The sequence below is a fragment of the Schistocerca americana genome, chromosome 4 (assembly GCF_021461395.2).
Source record: "Schistocerca americana isolate TAMUIC-IGC-003095 chromosome 4, iqSchAmer2.1, whole genome shotgun sequence".
In the NCBI taxonomy this organism is placed as follows: domain Eukaryota; kingdom Metazoa; phylum Arthropoda; class Insecta; order Orthoptera; family Acrididae; genus Schistocerca; species Schistocerca americana.
Window position 1 is genome coordinate 384789252 of NC_060122.1, and position 17380 is coordinate 384806631.

The window sequence follows — 17380 nt, forward strand, 5'->3', positions numbered from 1 at the left end:
CCTTCTATTATGATTCTAGAACCAAGTGTTAGCTATGATTAAGTTATGCTCTGTGCAAAATTCTACCAGACGGCTTCCTCTTTCATTTCTTAGCCCAATCCATATTCACCTTCTATGTTTCCTTCTGTCCCTTTTCCTACTCTCGAATTCCAGTCACCCATGACAATTAAATTTTCGTCTCCCTTCACTACCTGAATAATTTCTTTTATCTCATCATACATTTCATCGATTTCTTCATCATCTGCAGAGCTAGTTGGCACATTAACTTGACTGCTGTAGTAGGCATGGGCTTCGTGTCTATCATGGCCACAATAATGCGTTCATTATGCTGTTTGTAGTAGCTTACCCGCACTCCTATTTTTTTATTCATTATTAAACCTACTTCTGCTTTACCCCTATTTGATTTTGTATTTATAGCCCTGTATTCACCTGACCAAAAGTCTTGTTCCTCCTGCCACCGAACTTCACTAATTCCCACTATATCTAACTTTAACCTATCCATTTCCCTTTTTAAGTTTTCTAACCTACCTGCCCGATTGAGGGATCTGACATTCCACGCTCCGATCCGTAGAACGCCAGTTTTCTTTCTCCTGATAACGACGTCCTCTTGAGTAGTCCCCGACCAGAGATCCGAATGGGGGACTATTTTACCTCCGGAATATTTTACCCAAGTGGACGCCATCATCATTTAACCATACAGTAAAGCTGCATGCCCACGGGATAAATTACGGCTGTAGTTTCCCCTTGCTTTCAGCCGTTCGCAGTATCAGCACAGCAGGGCCGTTTTGGTTAGTGTTACAAGGCCAGATCAGTCAATCATCCAGACTGTTGCCCCTACAACTGCTGAAAACGCTGCTGCCCCTCTTCAGGAACCACACGTTTGTCTGGCGTCTCAACAGATACCCCTCGTTGCGGTTGCACCTATGGTACGGTCGTCTGTATCGCTGAGGCACACAAGCCTCCTCACCAACGGCAAGGTCCATGGGTCATGGAGGGGGGGGGGGGGGGGGGGGGGAGTCTCGACAGTCAACTACATTGCAAAATTGACATCAGTGGAAATAAGTTTATAATTCTGCACATTTACACTACGACCTTTCGCAAGACAGCCTGAGTATTGTTTTTTGCTGTTATTTTTTTGGAGCATTTCGTTGTTTTAGTGACGTAGGATAGATTATTGCTGGAAGAGAGTCTAGAGTTCTTCTGAATTTTCAATACAAAATATATCGTGTCGTTCTGTCATATCTGCATCGGTGCGATGATCAAAACTAGAAAACGGGTGTGTTTATCTTCGGTCGACAGAATCGAATATTTCAGCCTCAGTTTTATTGTCTTCCGTTTCAGTACAGAATCAATAAGCATTTTTCAGTAGTTTATTCTCCTGTGGTTTAGCACTCAAACGAGAATGCAAGTTACGATATTTGATTTTTCTGAAGTTTCTAACATTCTTGTTCCGCATTTTTAAAACAACACATTGTATTCTTTTGTACTGGATATGATTCACAAATAAGTAAGACGACGGCCATTGTAACATGTTTTTACATATTTCGCATAAAAAGATGTCTGTGGATAATAATGGCAAAAACGTTTGCTATCTGTAGATTGGTTTATACCAGAGCTGCTCTGACGGAGTCACAGAGAATGTGTCATGTCATACCAATACGGGGAACTCGGCGAGTGCTCGAAGACACCACACTACATGGCTATCGACTTCCAGAGGTTAGTATCTGTATTCTGTCGTCTTGATCAAATTGTAAGTCAACACCAGTAAAAAGACTTACTATAGAGAAATTTTCTCAGAGTATCAATTCTTCCCAAACAAAAGTCTGAGAATTCAGCAACTGACTTTCTGTCCTTGAAATAATATACCAGGAGTCGTAATGACGTCTGTTTCATTTTCTCTGTATAGTCTGGCAAGCCGACAGTAGTCTAGCATGAGCTGCATAATGGAGTTACAGAGATTGTCGAGCTTTTATGTTTGTACGGACCACTAGTGATTACACTCTCGTGCCTAACATCCTTTTCCAAATGAATCTTCCTTATCACTTTGTTTTTCCGTATACAACTAACTGAATTTCAATAGATATCCGTTCTACATAGCCAAGATAGCCTTACGTCCTAGTAACAGCTTAAGGATAAAGACTGTTATAGCGAAAACATTTTGTAATTACAGCCAAATGCCTAGATCCTTCTCTAAGACGTCTAAATTTTTTTACCGTACGTCTTGTTTGTCACACCAAACAGAGCACAGGCAGAAACATGTTTCGACGAATGAAGGTTTGATCAGAAGCTGTCAATAAAAGAAAATGTCATGCCAAAAATGAAACCGTTTTTTCACGCTTGACTGGAAGCACACATGTTCCCAAAACATAAATGACGCAAGAATACAAACCAAAGAGAGGGAGAGAGAATTATGCGTGAAAAATGAAACCGTTTTTTCACGCTTGAGTGGAAGCACACATGTTCCTAAAACATAAATGACGCAAGAATACAAACCAAAGAGAGGGAGAGAGAGAGAGAGAATTATGTGTGAAAAAAGAACGTCTAGAGTTGAGAGAGAGAGAGAGAGAGAGAGAGAGGGAGAGAGAGAGAGAGAAGTATCTAATACGGTAACTATTGTAAAGTATTACCACAGGTTTCCTCGTAAAAAAATAACTGATTTGAAACATTGGAAAATCTAGGATGGAATGTAATAACATCATGAAAATATAGCTGCTACTCGCCATATAGCGGAGGTGCTGAGTCGCAGATAGGCACAACAAAAAGACTGTCAGTAAGTGAGCTTTCGGCCAAGAAGGCCTTCATCGGAAACAGACAACACACACACACACACACACACACACACACAGGCAAACGCAACTCACGAAGAGGACCACTGTCGCTGGCTGCTGGGGCCATACTCGACAGCTAGAGACTGTGGTCAAGTGTGTGTGACTTGCGTTTGCACATGTATGTGTGTGTGTGTGTGTGTGTGTGTGTGTGTATTGTCTGTTTTCGACAAAGGGCTTCTTGGCTGAAAGCTCATTTTCTGATAATCTTTTTGATGTGCCTATCTGCGACTTAGCATCTCTACTATATGGTGAGTAGCAAGTATCCTTTTCATAATATTGTTATAACTGATTTGAAGGTTGAAACCATGTTGTCCTTCTATTACAGGCCAATTAGTTGCTTAGGACAAGTTAAGCTTTTACTTCAGTGTTTATTTTTCATACTAGCCAATTTGTAGCCATTGAGATTTCAAATGCAGATGTAATATCCAACATCAATCTACATCTACATGGATACTCTGCAAATCACATCTAAGTGCCTGGCAGAGCGTTCACCGAACCACCTTGACAATTCTCTATTATTCCAATCTCGTATACCGCGCGGAAAGAATGAACATCTATATCTTTCCGTACGAGCCCTGATTTCCCTTATTTTATCGTGGTGATCGTTCCGCCCTATGTAGGTCGGTCTTAACAAAATATTTTCACATTCGGAGGAGAAAGTTGGTGATTGGAAGATTCCGTCGCAACGAAAAACGCCTTCCTTTTAATGATATCCAGCCCAAATCCTGTATCATTTCTGTGACACATTCTCCCATATTTCGCGATAATACAAAATCGATCTGAAATCCCTTGTCAATAGCACTGAGCACTTCATGAGAATAAAGAGCTAGTTGTGTTTCATAGGAACGATGTTTTCTAACCCATGTAGACAGTGTGTCAAGAGACCGTCTTCTTTGAGGTAATTATAATGTTCGAACACAATATATGTTCCAGAATCCTGCTGCATGTCGACGTTAATGATATGGGCCTATAATTAAGTGGATTACTCTCACTACCTTTCTTGAATATTGGTGTGTCCTGTGCAACTTTCCAGTCTTTGGGACGGATCTTTCGTCGAGCCAACGGTTGTATATGATTGTTAAATATGGAGCTAATGCATCAGCCTAATTGGTATACCACCTAATTGGTATACAGTCTGCACCAGAAGACTTGCTTTTATTAAGTGATTTGAGTTGCTTCACTAGGCCCTACTCCGAGGATATTTACTTCTTCGTTACTCATGTTGGCAGCTGTTCTCGATTCGAATTATGGAATATTTACTTCGTCTTCTTTTGTGAAGGCATTTCGAAAGGCTGTGTTTAGTAAATCTTCTTTGGCAGCACTGTCTTCGATAGTATCTACATTGTTATCGCGCGGAGAAGGCATTGATTGTTTCTCGCCGCTAACATGCTTCACATACGACCAGAATCTCTTTGGATTTTTTGCCAGGTTCGAGACAAAGTTTCGTTGTGGAAACTGTTATAGGCATCTCGCATTGAACTCCGCGCTAAGTTTCGAGCTTCTGTAAAGGATCGCCAATCTTGGGGATTTTGCGTCTGTTTAAATTTGGCATGTTTGTTTCGTTGTTTCTACAACAGTGTTCTATTCTTTGAATTTAAGCCACATCTGGTCTACACTTGTATTATTAATTTGGAATGAGTGGAGATTGTCTCTCAGGAAGGCGCCAAGTGAATTTTTATCTGCTTTTTTGAATAGGTATATTTTTCGCTTACTTTTCGAGGATTTGGGGATTACAATATTCAATCTCGCTACGACCCTGTGTTCACTGATCCCTATATCGGATTTGATGCCGGTTATTAACTCAGGATTACTTTTTGCTAAGAGGTCAAGTGTGTTTTCACAACCGTTTACTATTCGCGTGGGCTCATGAACTAACTGCTCGAAATAATTTTCAGAGAATGCGTTTAGCACAATTTCGGATGATGTTGGTCGTTACAGCTGGATTTTAACCCTTTTAGTGCCAAATACGATCTGATCGTGATCCAGATTTTCGGCGAAAAATGCCAGTAACGATCTGATCGTGATGCCTTTCTCATTCGCTAGGAAATACTAACGACTTTGCCTTCAAGCGCGGAAAAAATGAATGAGAAAGGCATCACGATCAGATCGTTACTGGCATTTTTCGCTGAAAATCTGGATCACGATCAGATCGTATTTGGCACTAAAAGGGTTAAAACAGTCACCGAACGAAACCGGTTTATATCCACAACAAATGTTGATTACAAAGTTCAACTTGTTCAATAAATTACTCAGCCTATAGTGGATAAATGGTTTTGATCTTCACAAAATACATTAGTATTGTGCATCCGAATGTGAGGAAATTAAATAACGGTTTGACTTATTTGATTTTTCACGTACTTATCCCATCCGTGTAAAATAAAAGCATGTCCCACTGTTACTGAGTGCTTCGCTTAACGACGAAGACAAGTTGTGTTGGTGACATTGCTTTATTCCGGTAATTCCATCTAGCACACAACCCAAAAGCCACGCAAGGGCTTTTACATTTGCACAGTATCTTCGAAGAAGATGATGGACACGTCCCCGCAAGAAAAGTTGATAGCATTTACATCTATATTCTCCAAAACAACGGTGATGTGCATGGCAGAGTGAACGTCTGACTGTACCTGTTATTAGGGCCTTTTGCCGTTCCATTCCCGCTTGGAGCACAGGAAGAATGATTCGTTAAATGACTCTGTGCGAGTTGTAATTAATCTAATCTTGTCGTCACGATCGCCAAGGGAACGATATGAAAGAGGTTTTCGTGTACTAGAGTCATCATTTAAAGCCGGTTCTAGAAACTTTGTTATTAGACTTTCTCCAGATAGTTTCCATCAATCTTAAAGAGTCTGCCAATTCAACTCTTTCATCATCTCTGTGACACTCGCCCGCAGGTCAAATAAACCTATGACCATTCGTGCTGCCCTTGTATGTATACGTTCAATATCCCCTGCTAGTCCCGTTTGGTACAGGCCCCACACACTTGAGGAACATTCGAGGTTGGGTCGCACGTGTGATTTTTAAGCAATTTCCTTTGCAGACTGTTTGTATTTCCCTCGTATTCTAACAACAAACCGAGGTCTGATACCTGCTCTCTACCCGCGACTGATTGTTCCATTTAGTATCTGTACTAAATGTTACACCCAGGCCGACCGCGGTGGCCACGCGGTTCTAGGCGCTGCAGTCCGGAACCGCGCGACTGCTACGGTCGCAGGTTCGAATCCTGCCTCGGGCATGGATGTGTGTGAAGTCTTTAGGTTAGTTAGGTTTAAGTAGTTCTAAGTTCTAGGGGACTGATGACCTCAGATGTTAAGTCCCATAGTGCTCAGAGCCATTTGAACCATTTTTTTGTTACACCCAGGAATTTGTATGAGTTCACAAATTCCAACTGTGACGCACTGATATTACATTCATAGGATAATACGTTCTTCGATTTATGAAATGCACAATTTTACATTTCTGAACATTTGAAGCAAGTTGCCAATCTCTGCACCACGTTGAAATCTCATCAAGAACTGACTGAATATTTATGCAGCTTCTCTCGGATAGAACTTCATTATAGATAACTACTTCATCATCTGCAAAAAGCCTGATATTGAGGTTCGCCGATGACATTGTAATTCTGTCAGAGACAGCAAAGGACTTAGAAGAGCAGTTGAACGGAATGGACAGTGTCTTGAAAGGGGGATAGAAGATGAACATCAATAAAAGCAAAACAAGGATAATGGAATGTGGTCGAATTAAGTCGGGTGATGTTGAGGGAATTAGATTAGGAAATGAGACACTTAAAATAGTAAAGGAGTTTTGCTATTTGGGGAGCAAAATAACTGATGATGGTCGAAGCAGAGAGGATATCAAATGTAGACTGGCAATGGCAAGCAAATCGTTTCTGAAGAAGAGAAATTTGTTAACATCGAGTATAGATTTAAGTGTCAGGAAGTCGTTTCTGAATTGTATTTGTATGAAGCGTAGCCATGAATGGAAGTGAAACATGGACGATAACAAGTTTGGACAAGAAGAGAATAGAAGGTTTCGAAATGTGGTGCTACAGAAGAATGCTGAAGATTAGATGGGTAGATCACATAACTAATGAGGAGGTATTGAATAGGATTGGGAAGACGTTTGTGGCACAACTTGACTAGAAGAAGGGATCGATTGGTAGGACACGTTCTGAGGCATCAAGGGATCACCAATTTAGCATTGGAGGGCAGCGTGGAGGGTAAAAATCGTAGAGGGAGACCAAGAGATGAATACACTAAGCAGATTCAGAAGGATGTAGGTTGCAATAGGTACTGGGAGATGAAGAAGCTTGCACAGGATAGAGTAGCATGGAGAGCTGCATCAAACCAATCTCAGGACTGAAGACCACAACAACAACAACAAAGTAAGGAGCCAATGCAGTAGAGTACTCTCTGTAAAACCGAATTGGAATCCCATCAGTACCTGGCGATTTATTAATGACCTTTAATGACTTGTAATTGTTATTCTGTAATTCTTATAATTAATGATGTATTCGATTGTTTAGTTTTATGTAAAAGTAAGTGGCACATGAACCATGAAGTCAGTCTGCCTTATTGTCAGATGGCCGGTGTTTATTCCACCAATGTACACGCTAATCAGTCACAATATAAAACGAGAAAAGTTATATACTCTGTATTTTATTTAAAAATTAGTACAACAGCGACGCCAAATTCTAGGATTTTCTGAAGCAGGAACCCCAAGGATATCAAAGTTGAATACCTCATCATATGAAGTATCTAAGTTATTTTGTGAACTTTCATTATCTGTGATTGAAATTTTCTAGTTTTCACGCATCTTTGTATTTGTGAATGGTGGAGGCCCAAAGTTTTAAGTTACTCCGAATGGTATGATTGAGAATTACTGTTACCGCTGTCCAGCTATAGACAGAACTAGAGAAACTGTATATTTTTTCTTCACTCAGCCTCAGTGGTAATTAAACTGCCTCCTTACTCTCACACATTTAAGATTGGCATTTTAGGATCAATCATGCAACAAATTCTGAATGCTGCAAAATGGAAAATGTACAATCCAAGACTGCTGCACGCTGTGAATGAGGACAAACCAGATTGAAGAATGGAGTACTGCAAGTGTTTTGAAGGCATACTTCATGAGGATGAACGGTTTGCAGGGATGATTACTTGGTCAGATGAAGCACCATTCAAACTGAACGATACTGTAAACCACCACGCATGTAATGGGCTCCTGAAAATCCTCATGTTCTCGTGGACAAACATGTATCTACTGAGTATTAACATGTGGTTATGGTCTCTCATTGAACAGTTTGATTGGACCATTCTTATTTCGAAGTATCATAAATGCTAAGGTGCATCTTCATATGCTACTAAAATCAATTATACTTGCCATCTGAGACGAGAATGAAAGATTTTACCTACAACAAACTGGTGCTCTGCCTCTCTACAACACAGTTGTCAAGAATTTCAAGAATTTTATTCACCATAGATCATTTTACAATGATATTGGCTTCGTCATACAAGATGTACTAGTACATACAGAATAATAAAATAAACTTCTGTCAATACATTATAGAATACATTTGAAGCATGGCAGTGTACCAAATTACAAAGGATAGCTTTTAAAAGTTAACGCAAGGAGCTATCTAATAATCTAATATAATATGGTATTTTATTGTTTATAGTATAAACTTTGTAATTACCCACGATTAACCACAGCACAAAATAATATGTTTAACTACAGACAACATTTAAATGCTTATATTCTCCTCAGGCATCTCAAAGAATTCTTTAATGTCATAGAATGGATGATCTGACAGCCAGCTGTACCACTTAATTTCAAAAGAATTTGTATCCATAGACTGAAATGAACTGGCAGTTTATTGAACATTTTGAGTGGGTTAACTTCGTGGGAATTTCCTATTCTCGCTAATCTGTGGTGCTGTATGTCTAAATTACCGTTAGCCCTGGTGTTGTGTTCGTGTATTTCCCTTCTGGCAATAAATTCTGAAATATTATTTTTAATATAGAGTACAGACACATAGATGTATAGATTTATAATTGTAAGTATTCTGAGTCTGGAAAAAAGAGGACAACAGTGCTCTGTATGACCTCTTTTACATATTATACATATGACTTTTTTCTGTAATTTCAATACGTTTTTGATGTGAGGGGAGTGCCCCCATATAATCAGACCATATGAAATATGTGACTGGAATAGCCCAAAGTATGTCACCCTGAGGTACTCCAAGCTCACTACCTCCCTCAGTTTCAAGAGAAGGTATGCCACCCGAGATATTTTTTCACATACATGATTGACATGTTCCTCCCAATATAGTTTTGAGTCAATGTGAATACCTAAGAGTTTTACCGACTTATTGCCTACTTCATTTGATGTTCCCATTAAAAGTTGTTGTGTTTTGTCAGGGTTGCATAGGAGCTTAAAGGCTGCAAACCAGTCCAGGGCCTTATCTAGTGTTTCTTTTGTTAGGTAATTCAGATCTGAAATGTTCTGATGTGTGGTAAATAGTGTTGTATCGTCAGCATAACACACAACAGGGTGAGCTATATTTTTAGGTAAATCATTAATAGCGACAATGAAGAAGAAGGGTCCAAGGATAGACCCTTGTGGTACACCTGTGCTGATTTCCATGATGGAAGAATTTAAATTTCTGACTGAAACGAATTGTTTTCGGTTACTTAAATAAGAATTTATCACAGGTAAAGTGCTCCCTCTCACCTCATAAAACTCTACTTTCCCCAGTAGTATGTCAACAGGAATGCAGTCGAAAGCTTTGCTTAGGTCACATAATACCAGTGATACCATGTTATTATTTTCAAAAGCTGTTAAGGTTTGGTCAATGATTTCCAAAATGGCCCCTGTTGTGTTCTTCCCCTTTCGAAAGCCAAACTGATTGTTACATAGGATATTGTTTTTTTCAAAGAAGTTGCTTATTTGTGTGTGTATCATCACCTCAAATACCTTTGAGAATATTGGAACAATGGAGACTGGTCTGTAGCTTTGGAGGAGATGTTTGTCTCCTTTTTTAAAAACTGGGACAACTTTTGATACATTGAGTGCATCTGGAAAAACTCCAAATTCTACACATTTATTAAAAATGTAAGCTAATGGTTTGGCGATTGAGTGTATTGTCTTTTTAATTATGTTATTTGATAACCAATAACAGTCCATACTTTTAGAACCTGAAAATTTGGATACAGCTTTTATAACATCAGCAGGTGTGACAGCCCTCCATTGAAATGCCAGGTTAACAGGCAGTGGTATTCCAACAAGGTTCATTGCAGATGAATTTGTTGCTTTGATACTGCTACTTATTTCTTTAACTGAGTTTAAAAAGTACTCATTTAATTCTTCAGGATCAAGCAGAGCTGTTTCTGTGCGTTTCGGTGTATTCTCTTGTTTTATTATTTGCCAGGCTACCTTGCATTTATTGGGAGCTCTTTCTATATAGTTCTCCGCTTGTGGGGCGGCGGATAATTTTGTGTAAAATAATATTTTTCTGTATATATATACGCTTGCGTGTTGAATCAGTTTCTAGCTTTTAGAATGTTGTTATTGCTGTCTTTTGCCGTTCTCAACACTGGCTCTCTATTTACTCCGTGACCCCCAGAAAGTGATTTAATAAAACTTGGAGCCAGTAAATAGATATCCTAGTGCCCACTTTACCTGAGAATGTTCTTATAGCTGCAGCTTATAGCTCTGAGGAATTAGGAGATTGTCCGGGATTTCTAATCAAAAACGGTTTTCCAAAATAGTTGAGTATATTCTGAAATTCACTAATAAAAACCACAAGTATCCCTACAACCTAACTAACAGAACAGTTCAGAGTCTAATGCGCTGATGCAACTATAAATGTCCGAATCAAATGTTAAAAAGAATGCTCGCCATAATTTGATGAAAATATTTCATCAAACGCCACGCTAAATATTTGGTAGAATGTCTGTCCCGTGACGGCACGTGAAAATACGACAAAACGCAAACTGAAGCTAGATAATGAAAATCATTCCAGAATTAACACTTCACATAAAATGTTTTCATGGTTCCGCATATCTCTAGTAACTTAATACGGCACCCGAGGCTGTTTGTAGCAGATACACTGATGCGACGCGACTACCGACACAGATGGCGTGTCATTCAGCGTCTGGAGAGAACTGGGGCCTTGCTTCCTCGCGCAGTGTTCTTATATATAAAGCCGCGGTGCGGACGGCTGAGGGATCGCCTGATCAAATCCGCTCTCCCGACTAGCCGCTGGGCTAGTAACGCACCACTTCAAGATACATAATAATTTATAGCTTCTTTGGCTGATGGCCGAAGAAGCTCTAAATTTAAACGTGCATTCAGCACGCAGGTAAGTATTGATAATAAAATTTTGACGTGGCTAAGTTAAATATTTTGGGCGAGAGAATTAATTAAATTACACTGCACGCAGCAGATGAGCTCTGAACTGTCCCTTTTGAAATCCGCTATCGCTATAATTTTATAGGTATTAAAAAGAAACTTTACACATTTTCATAATCATAGCGGACCTCCAACCTATTTAAATCTAAACATCCTAGCCTTATTTACTAGCCTACTTAATCTATCTTGCTTCCTTCAGTTTTGAGACGAAAACCAGAAAATCATGAATTTCCACTAAAGTCTTAATTTGTGAAATCCAAAGTACTGTTTTTATTAAATCATTATGAAAGATGAATCTAAATATAAATTTTGAAGTCTCTAGCTCTTTTCTGTTGCGCCAATGATTTTTCCAGAAAAACGTCCAAATCTCGGAAATGGCTGAAGTTATCGAACTGATATTTAACACACATTAATTTAGTATTATTTTTGACATGCTAGAAAAGTTTTAGTTCATTTGCTTGATTTTTAAGGTATTGCGCAACATTTATGACGCCAGAGCTAGTTACAGCAGACTGGCTGGCACACAATGGAAACAGATGTGAATTTACTACAGCGTGAGTAGGCTGCTTCCCTACACGCTGCTTGCTTTTTTGCCAGAACAAGTTTAGCTTTATAGTATTTTTTGCATTTCAGATATGACCTATGAATGTTCACACTCTGTTCTGCTCCTTGGTCAGAGGCTTGTTTATGCATCTGGTACAGCATATGTAAGTTTCGTCTAATTTCTACTAGCTCTTGTGTGAACCAGTTCAGACTTTTCTTTTTCATTTCATTTGGATATCTAACTTTTTTTTACTGGTGAGCAAGAATACGATAAATCTGTGTACTTCTTAAAGAAGTTACCAAAGCTAATTTCAGCTTCCCTTTTTCCAGATCGACAATTATGTATAAAGTCCCAATCTGCACTTCCTAATCTATCAACAAACATATTTATGTACTCTACCTTCTGTCTTCGTACCACTACTACTTTAGATTCTTCAGTTTTAACTGGCAGCCTCTTACAGAGCGTAAGGAGTAGTGGCTCATGATCTGCAAGTCCACTTCCTGCAAGTCTAACTGTAAAATCCTCCCTATGGAAATTCACAACAATATTGTCTATACAGGCATTCCTACGTGTGGCACAGTTATTTGTACAATAGATGTCTAATGATCTTAGCATATTCAAAAATGTCCTAGCAACTGGTCTCTGTGTGTTTACCATTTCTATGTTGAAATCACTACATATAGCAATTCTCGTTTTACTCTTCAATATTTTTTTAATTATTAATTCACATTTTTCAATAAACAAATTTACATCACCATCTGGCGACCTATATAGACTAAATACCACTATATTTTCATTCATTAGTTTTACACAACTAAACTCCCCATCTAGCTCTGAGGATTATGTAGGTACATCAATTCTGGAAAATATTATTCCTTCTTTGACAAAAATTCCCGCCCCACCATTCTTTCCCTGTTTTCTAAATATCATGTCTCCCACAACATACCCTTGGGGAATGAACATATGTACTTGTTCTTGTGTTAACCAGTGGTCAGATACACATATAACATCTACATGCTCAGTGTTACATAAATGTTCTAATTCTAAAATTTTATTTCTAATACAACGTATGTTAACTTGTAGAAAAGTAAGTAGTTTGTCTCTGTCTGTATTCCTCTGGAGCAATTTGACTTTATATTTGAGGTTGTAGGTTCCGTTAATGTCTTTAATCTTGATGCACTGTGATCATACGTGTTATGATAGTCACATACCTCTTCATCCACTTGATGACTCACTTTGTTAACTGCTTTCGTCTGTGAAGCCACTGCTGATCCCACCAAAAATCATGGAATCCTGGAACCTACTTGGATGAAAATGTACATAGAAGATGGATAGGTCAAAAAGGATCTGTTGAGTGTGTCCAATGGTCTCCAGACCTTACACCTCTTGAATTCTACCTATGGGGGACATCGAAAAATGAACTTTATCAACAGAAGCCAGCTCCACAGAATGAGCTATGAGAAACCATCGAGGCATCCTGTGCAGCTATAACACCAGCAACACTGACAGCCATACTTCGGTCAGTAGTTCAGTGGCATCGTCATTGTTTGGCTACTAATGGGGGTCACTTCAAACACATAAAATATCATTGTTGCAATAAGCCAGTGCATGATGTATTGTACCTCACAAATAACTTTGTGTTTGAAGGCATGTTCATGCTCCTCGCATGGATTGCTGATGAATTGGCTTAAATAACTCACTGGATATGCTAAATCTGTCTTTATGCCCACTGCAAAGTATAGAAGCCTTCCAATCATGGTTCTGTATTTTGGTGCATTCTGTTCGCTGAAATTTGCTTCGTCTATCGCATTTTGTACTTCATATTCAGAATGAGAGGTATTTTCAGAAGTTTGCAGTTTTTCATTTGGAATGCCTTTAAGATTTATTTTGAGTATGCTGTTTGGTCTAAAATCAGTGTTCCATCTTCCCTTGTAACTTGAATTGACTATGCATGTCATGCAACACCAAGGTCTCTTTATTTCAAATTCCATGCTTAAGATATTTTTAATTTTCATTATTTCACTTTTCTCACCGTATAATCTTATGTCATCCACATATACAATTAGAATGAGTTCACACTGTAGATCACAGTAGCATGAGGGTCAACTACTGGTTGCAGTGTCCCTCGTTTGCACAGGAACTTGTTGAGTGTTTCATTCCATCGTCCACTGAACTAATGCAAGCCACAGATGTACTTCTCAAGTCTGCAGTTCCACTCCCCATTGTTCAGTTCCTCTTGATCTGGTATGCCACTGAATTTTCTTCACTGTTTGTCAGTGACATCTGTGAAACCAATTCATAGTTCCACATAGGCTTTATACTGTATGTCAGCCATCAAACACATCACAATGACATTTAAAGATGAATTCCCATCTAGTTCATCCACTGTTACCATAAGTAGTTTAACTGGACTGTAACATTTGTCAAAATCAATTCCTGGTCTTTGCTTATTAGCTTAAGCTACCACTCATACTCTGTCTCTGACAATGCTTCCCTTTTCCCTTGCACTTGAAACCCCATTGTGTTCATATTGTCTCTGTGTTGTTAGCATGTGATAAAAATGTCTAGGTTCAGTTTTGCATTAGGTTTCCCAGTTCTTCTGGCATTGCTTCTTGCTATTTATTTTTCTTGTCAGCTGACATGGCTTCCTGTATGCTGTTTACATGCTTTCCTCCTGGTGTACTTTCCTTTTCAGCTGCATAGTCCTTCTTCTTTTCATTTGTTTTTTTGTCTGTCAGCCATATCACTGATTCAACTTATTACCCAGATTGTGTTCTGTAGCTTCTGTTTATTGTAGGTTCTTTTACTTCACAGTTGTTATTATATTTTGTGTAGTATCAATCTCAGCACTCTTATCCTCCTCTTCAGTCTCCTTTTCTACTTCATTATGTTCAGAAGCTACACAAATTTAAAAATTTTCACTTTTTTGTGTCAGAGGCTTCTTCTGCCCCATAGTGTCTATATTCTAGGATGCTCCTTCATCATCTGCAGTGGTTGTGGCCTTCAGATCAATCACTTTTGTAATACCTTTGTTCAGTTTTGCTGGAAAGATATTTTCATCAAATTAAATATCTCTGACAATCATTATATTTTCTGTTTTTGGATTCCACAGTCTGTAGGCTTTCGTGGTTTCTGAATATCCAGTCTTCGTGAGGGATTGTTCATTTGGTTCAAATTTATCACATCAGTTTTTCATTTTTGCATATACACAACATCCGAATTATTGCAGATGATTAATGTTTGGTTCTTGTCCATGCTATTTTTTGTAAGGACTTTTTCCATAATTTAGTACCATCAAGTCTCTATTTTGCAGATAATTTGTCATTGGTATGTCTTCACAACAGAAATTTTGTGGTATATAGCTCTCCAAATGTATATATTGCACAGTATTTGGAAGGGTTTGATTGAACCATTGTGCAACATCATTTTGTTGAAGTGTGCCAGGGATGGTCAGCTAGTTCCAAATACCTTTTTTCCCAGATATCCTTCAAATTCTTTAGGCATATATTCACCTCCATTGTCTGAACAGAGCATTCATTTTTTTTCTGTAGAAATTTTTTCCATACACTTTGTATTATTTGAATGGCTGACACACTTCACTGTTCACTTTTAGTACATTCAGGATGATTATAATTAAACTTTCACTGCTTGAGAGGGCCTATATGAAAATGGAGTGACTGTAGGACAATAAAGCTTTACGGAAATATTTGTAATGGCATGTGGAAAAGAAATAACAAATAAACCATTGAAAGAAACACATTTTAATTTGCACATGAGATGGTAACATTTATTAATTGTGTAACATGTTTACATTCCAGATTAAAAATGTTGCTGAGTGTGGTAATCATCTGATTTGGCAAGTAATGTGAAGTTTATACAAATGCCATTTCACAGTTGTTCATAGCACCTTCTCAATGGTGGACCATGGAATGTTCAGTTGATTTGATGTACCATGTGCCCTGCTTGAAGATTGCACATTACGTCCAGCATACTCACTCGTGGCAGCAGCAGCTTCTTCAACATTTTGTGGCACAACTGGCTGTCAGACTCTCCCAGGAGCAATTCCCACATTGCCAGCTAATTCAAAGATCTGAATCATGATCTTCAGCCCAGTATGGAAAGAGGACCTCTCCATATTCCCTTAATGCACCTGTATTTGGAAAGAGCAGCAGCATTATTGCTGTTGTTTTGATAAAACAGCTTTATTAGTAAAGCCCTGTTTATCTTGTCCAGACCCATGTTGACTCTGCTAGTGTAATGCACGCTGATGCTTGTGTTTCAACCCTGTGTCACCATACCAATAGCAGCACCTAATGGCAAGTGTTGACCTTAACACTACTAACAATGTAAATCCTGCAGCACACAGTCTTAACATCTTTCCTATAAAGTTGGGTACCGTTATTATAAATAGTTTTCCACATATGTTGGATCAAGTAGTGAAAGTTTAATTATAGCCACCTTGTACATTACTGCATATCTTGAGTAACCATAGATAAATGTGGCAATATATTTCAGTCCAACAAGTGATTGTGGGTCAGAGATACCATTACATCACTATGTATCAAATGTAGAGGTTAACTTGCTCCATTTTTCTGACTGTTTGTGAAAAGACTTGGCTTTCATTTTATCATCAACACACACACATTGCACAACAGATTTACCTGGTTGCCTGATGCTTCAAAAATTGTTCCACTACTTTTGACCTGTTTCTTATTTTTATCACCAGGAATCTGGCCTAACCTTTTGTCCCATAAATCTATTTCCTGACTGTTGGTAAGATTTGTGACAGGGCCACATCCATACATTGAAATATAGGAATTGTCTTCTCCATGTACAGTAAGGTAGTACAAATTGCCTTTCTTTGAAGCTTTCAGGATTATATACCTGCTTTGTTTCATGATTCTAGCTTCAGCTCTTGGTACAAATACAACAATATCTCTGCAGGAGCTTCTAATGACTTGTTGGGTCCATGTCACATCAAGCTGCTGCACTGCACTGGGGAAAAGGAGGTCTGAAATATTAAGGGATATCTCATGACTTTTGTCTGCTCTGTGTATATAGTTCAGTAAGAAAACTTTTGTTGAATACAATCATATCTATCACTTTCACACTGATTTCATAAACATCACTTGTGGATCCTCTTTGCAATCCACCAGAAAGAGAAAATTTTCAGTACCGGTACTCACTGTTTCAAAGTCTTCCACCCTGTCTTATATCTTAGACAGTACTCTGACTTCCTGTCACTGTAGATTGGTGATCTTGGGCTCATAAACTATGGAACTTCTTTAGAAAAATGCTGTGGAGCACACAGGAATGCACAGCATATCACAAATGAGGAAAAAAGACACCTATTTTTACATACATGCACAATGCCTTTTACAGTACTGTACAGCATAATTACAAGACAACAATGGGTACTCCAGAGTTCACAAGAAAAATAGTCATTACTGACAGGACAGGGAAATGGGGCTTGTTATCCTCACAGCACTCCTCTCCTTGCAATACTCTCTTATATGTGTGGGGGCTTCCTTTCTTCACTTCTTAAACTGTCCCCCTAGACCTGACAAGGAGAGAAAAGTATGTGCACACTACATGCTAT

General features: G+C 38.6%; 1 protein-coding gene across 1 annotated transcript in view; it reads left to right on the plus strand.

Annotated features, from left to right (window-relative positions):
* LOC124613041 (methyl farnesoate epoxidase-like) overlaps positions 1–17380 on the plus strand; it is a 191913-nt gene that overhangs the window by 163256 nt on the left and 11277 nt on the right. Inside the window, exon 7 of the mRNA XM_047141609.1 lies at positions 1599–1716. Coding sequence (XP_046997565.1) covers positions 1599–1716 — 118 coding nt within the window. The remainder of the gene's footprint in view (positions 1–1598; positions 1717–17380) is intronic.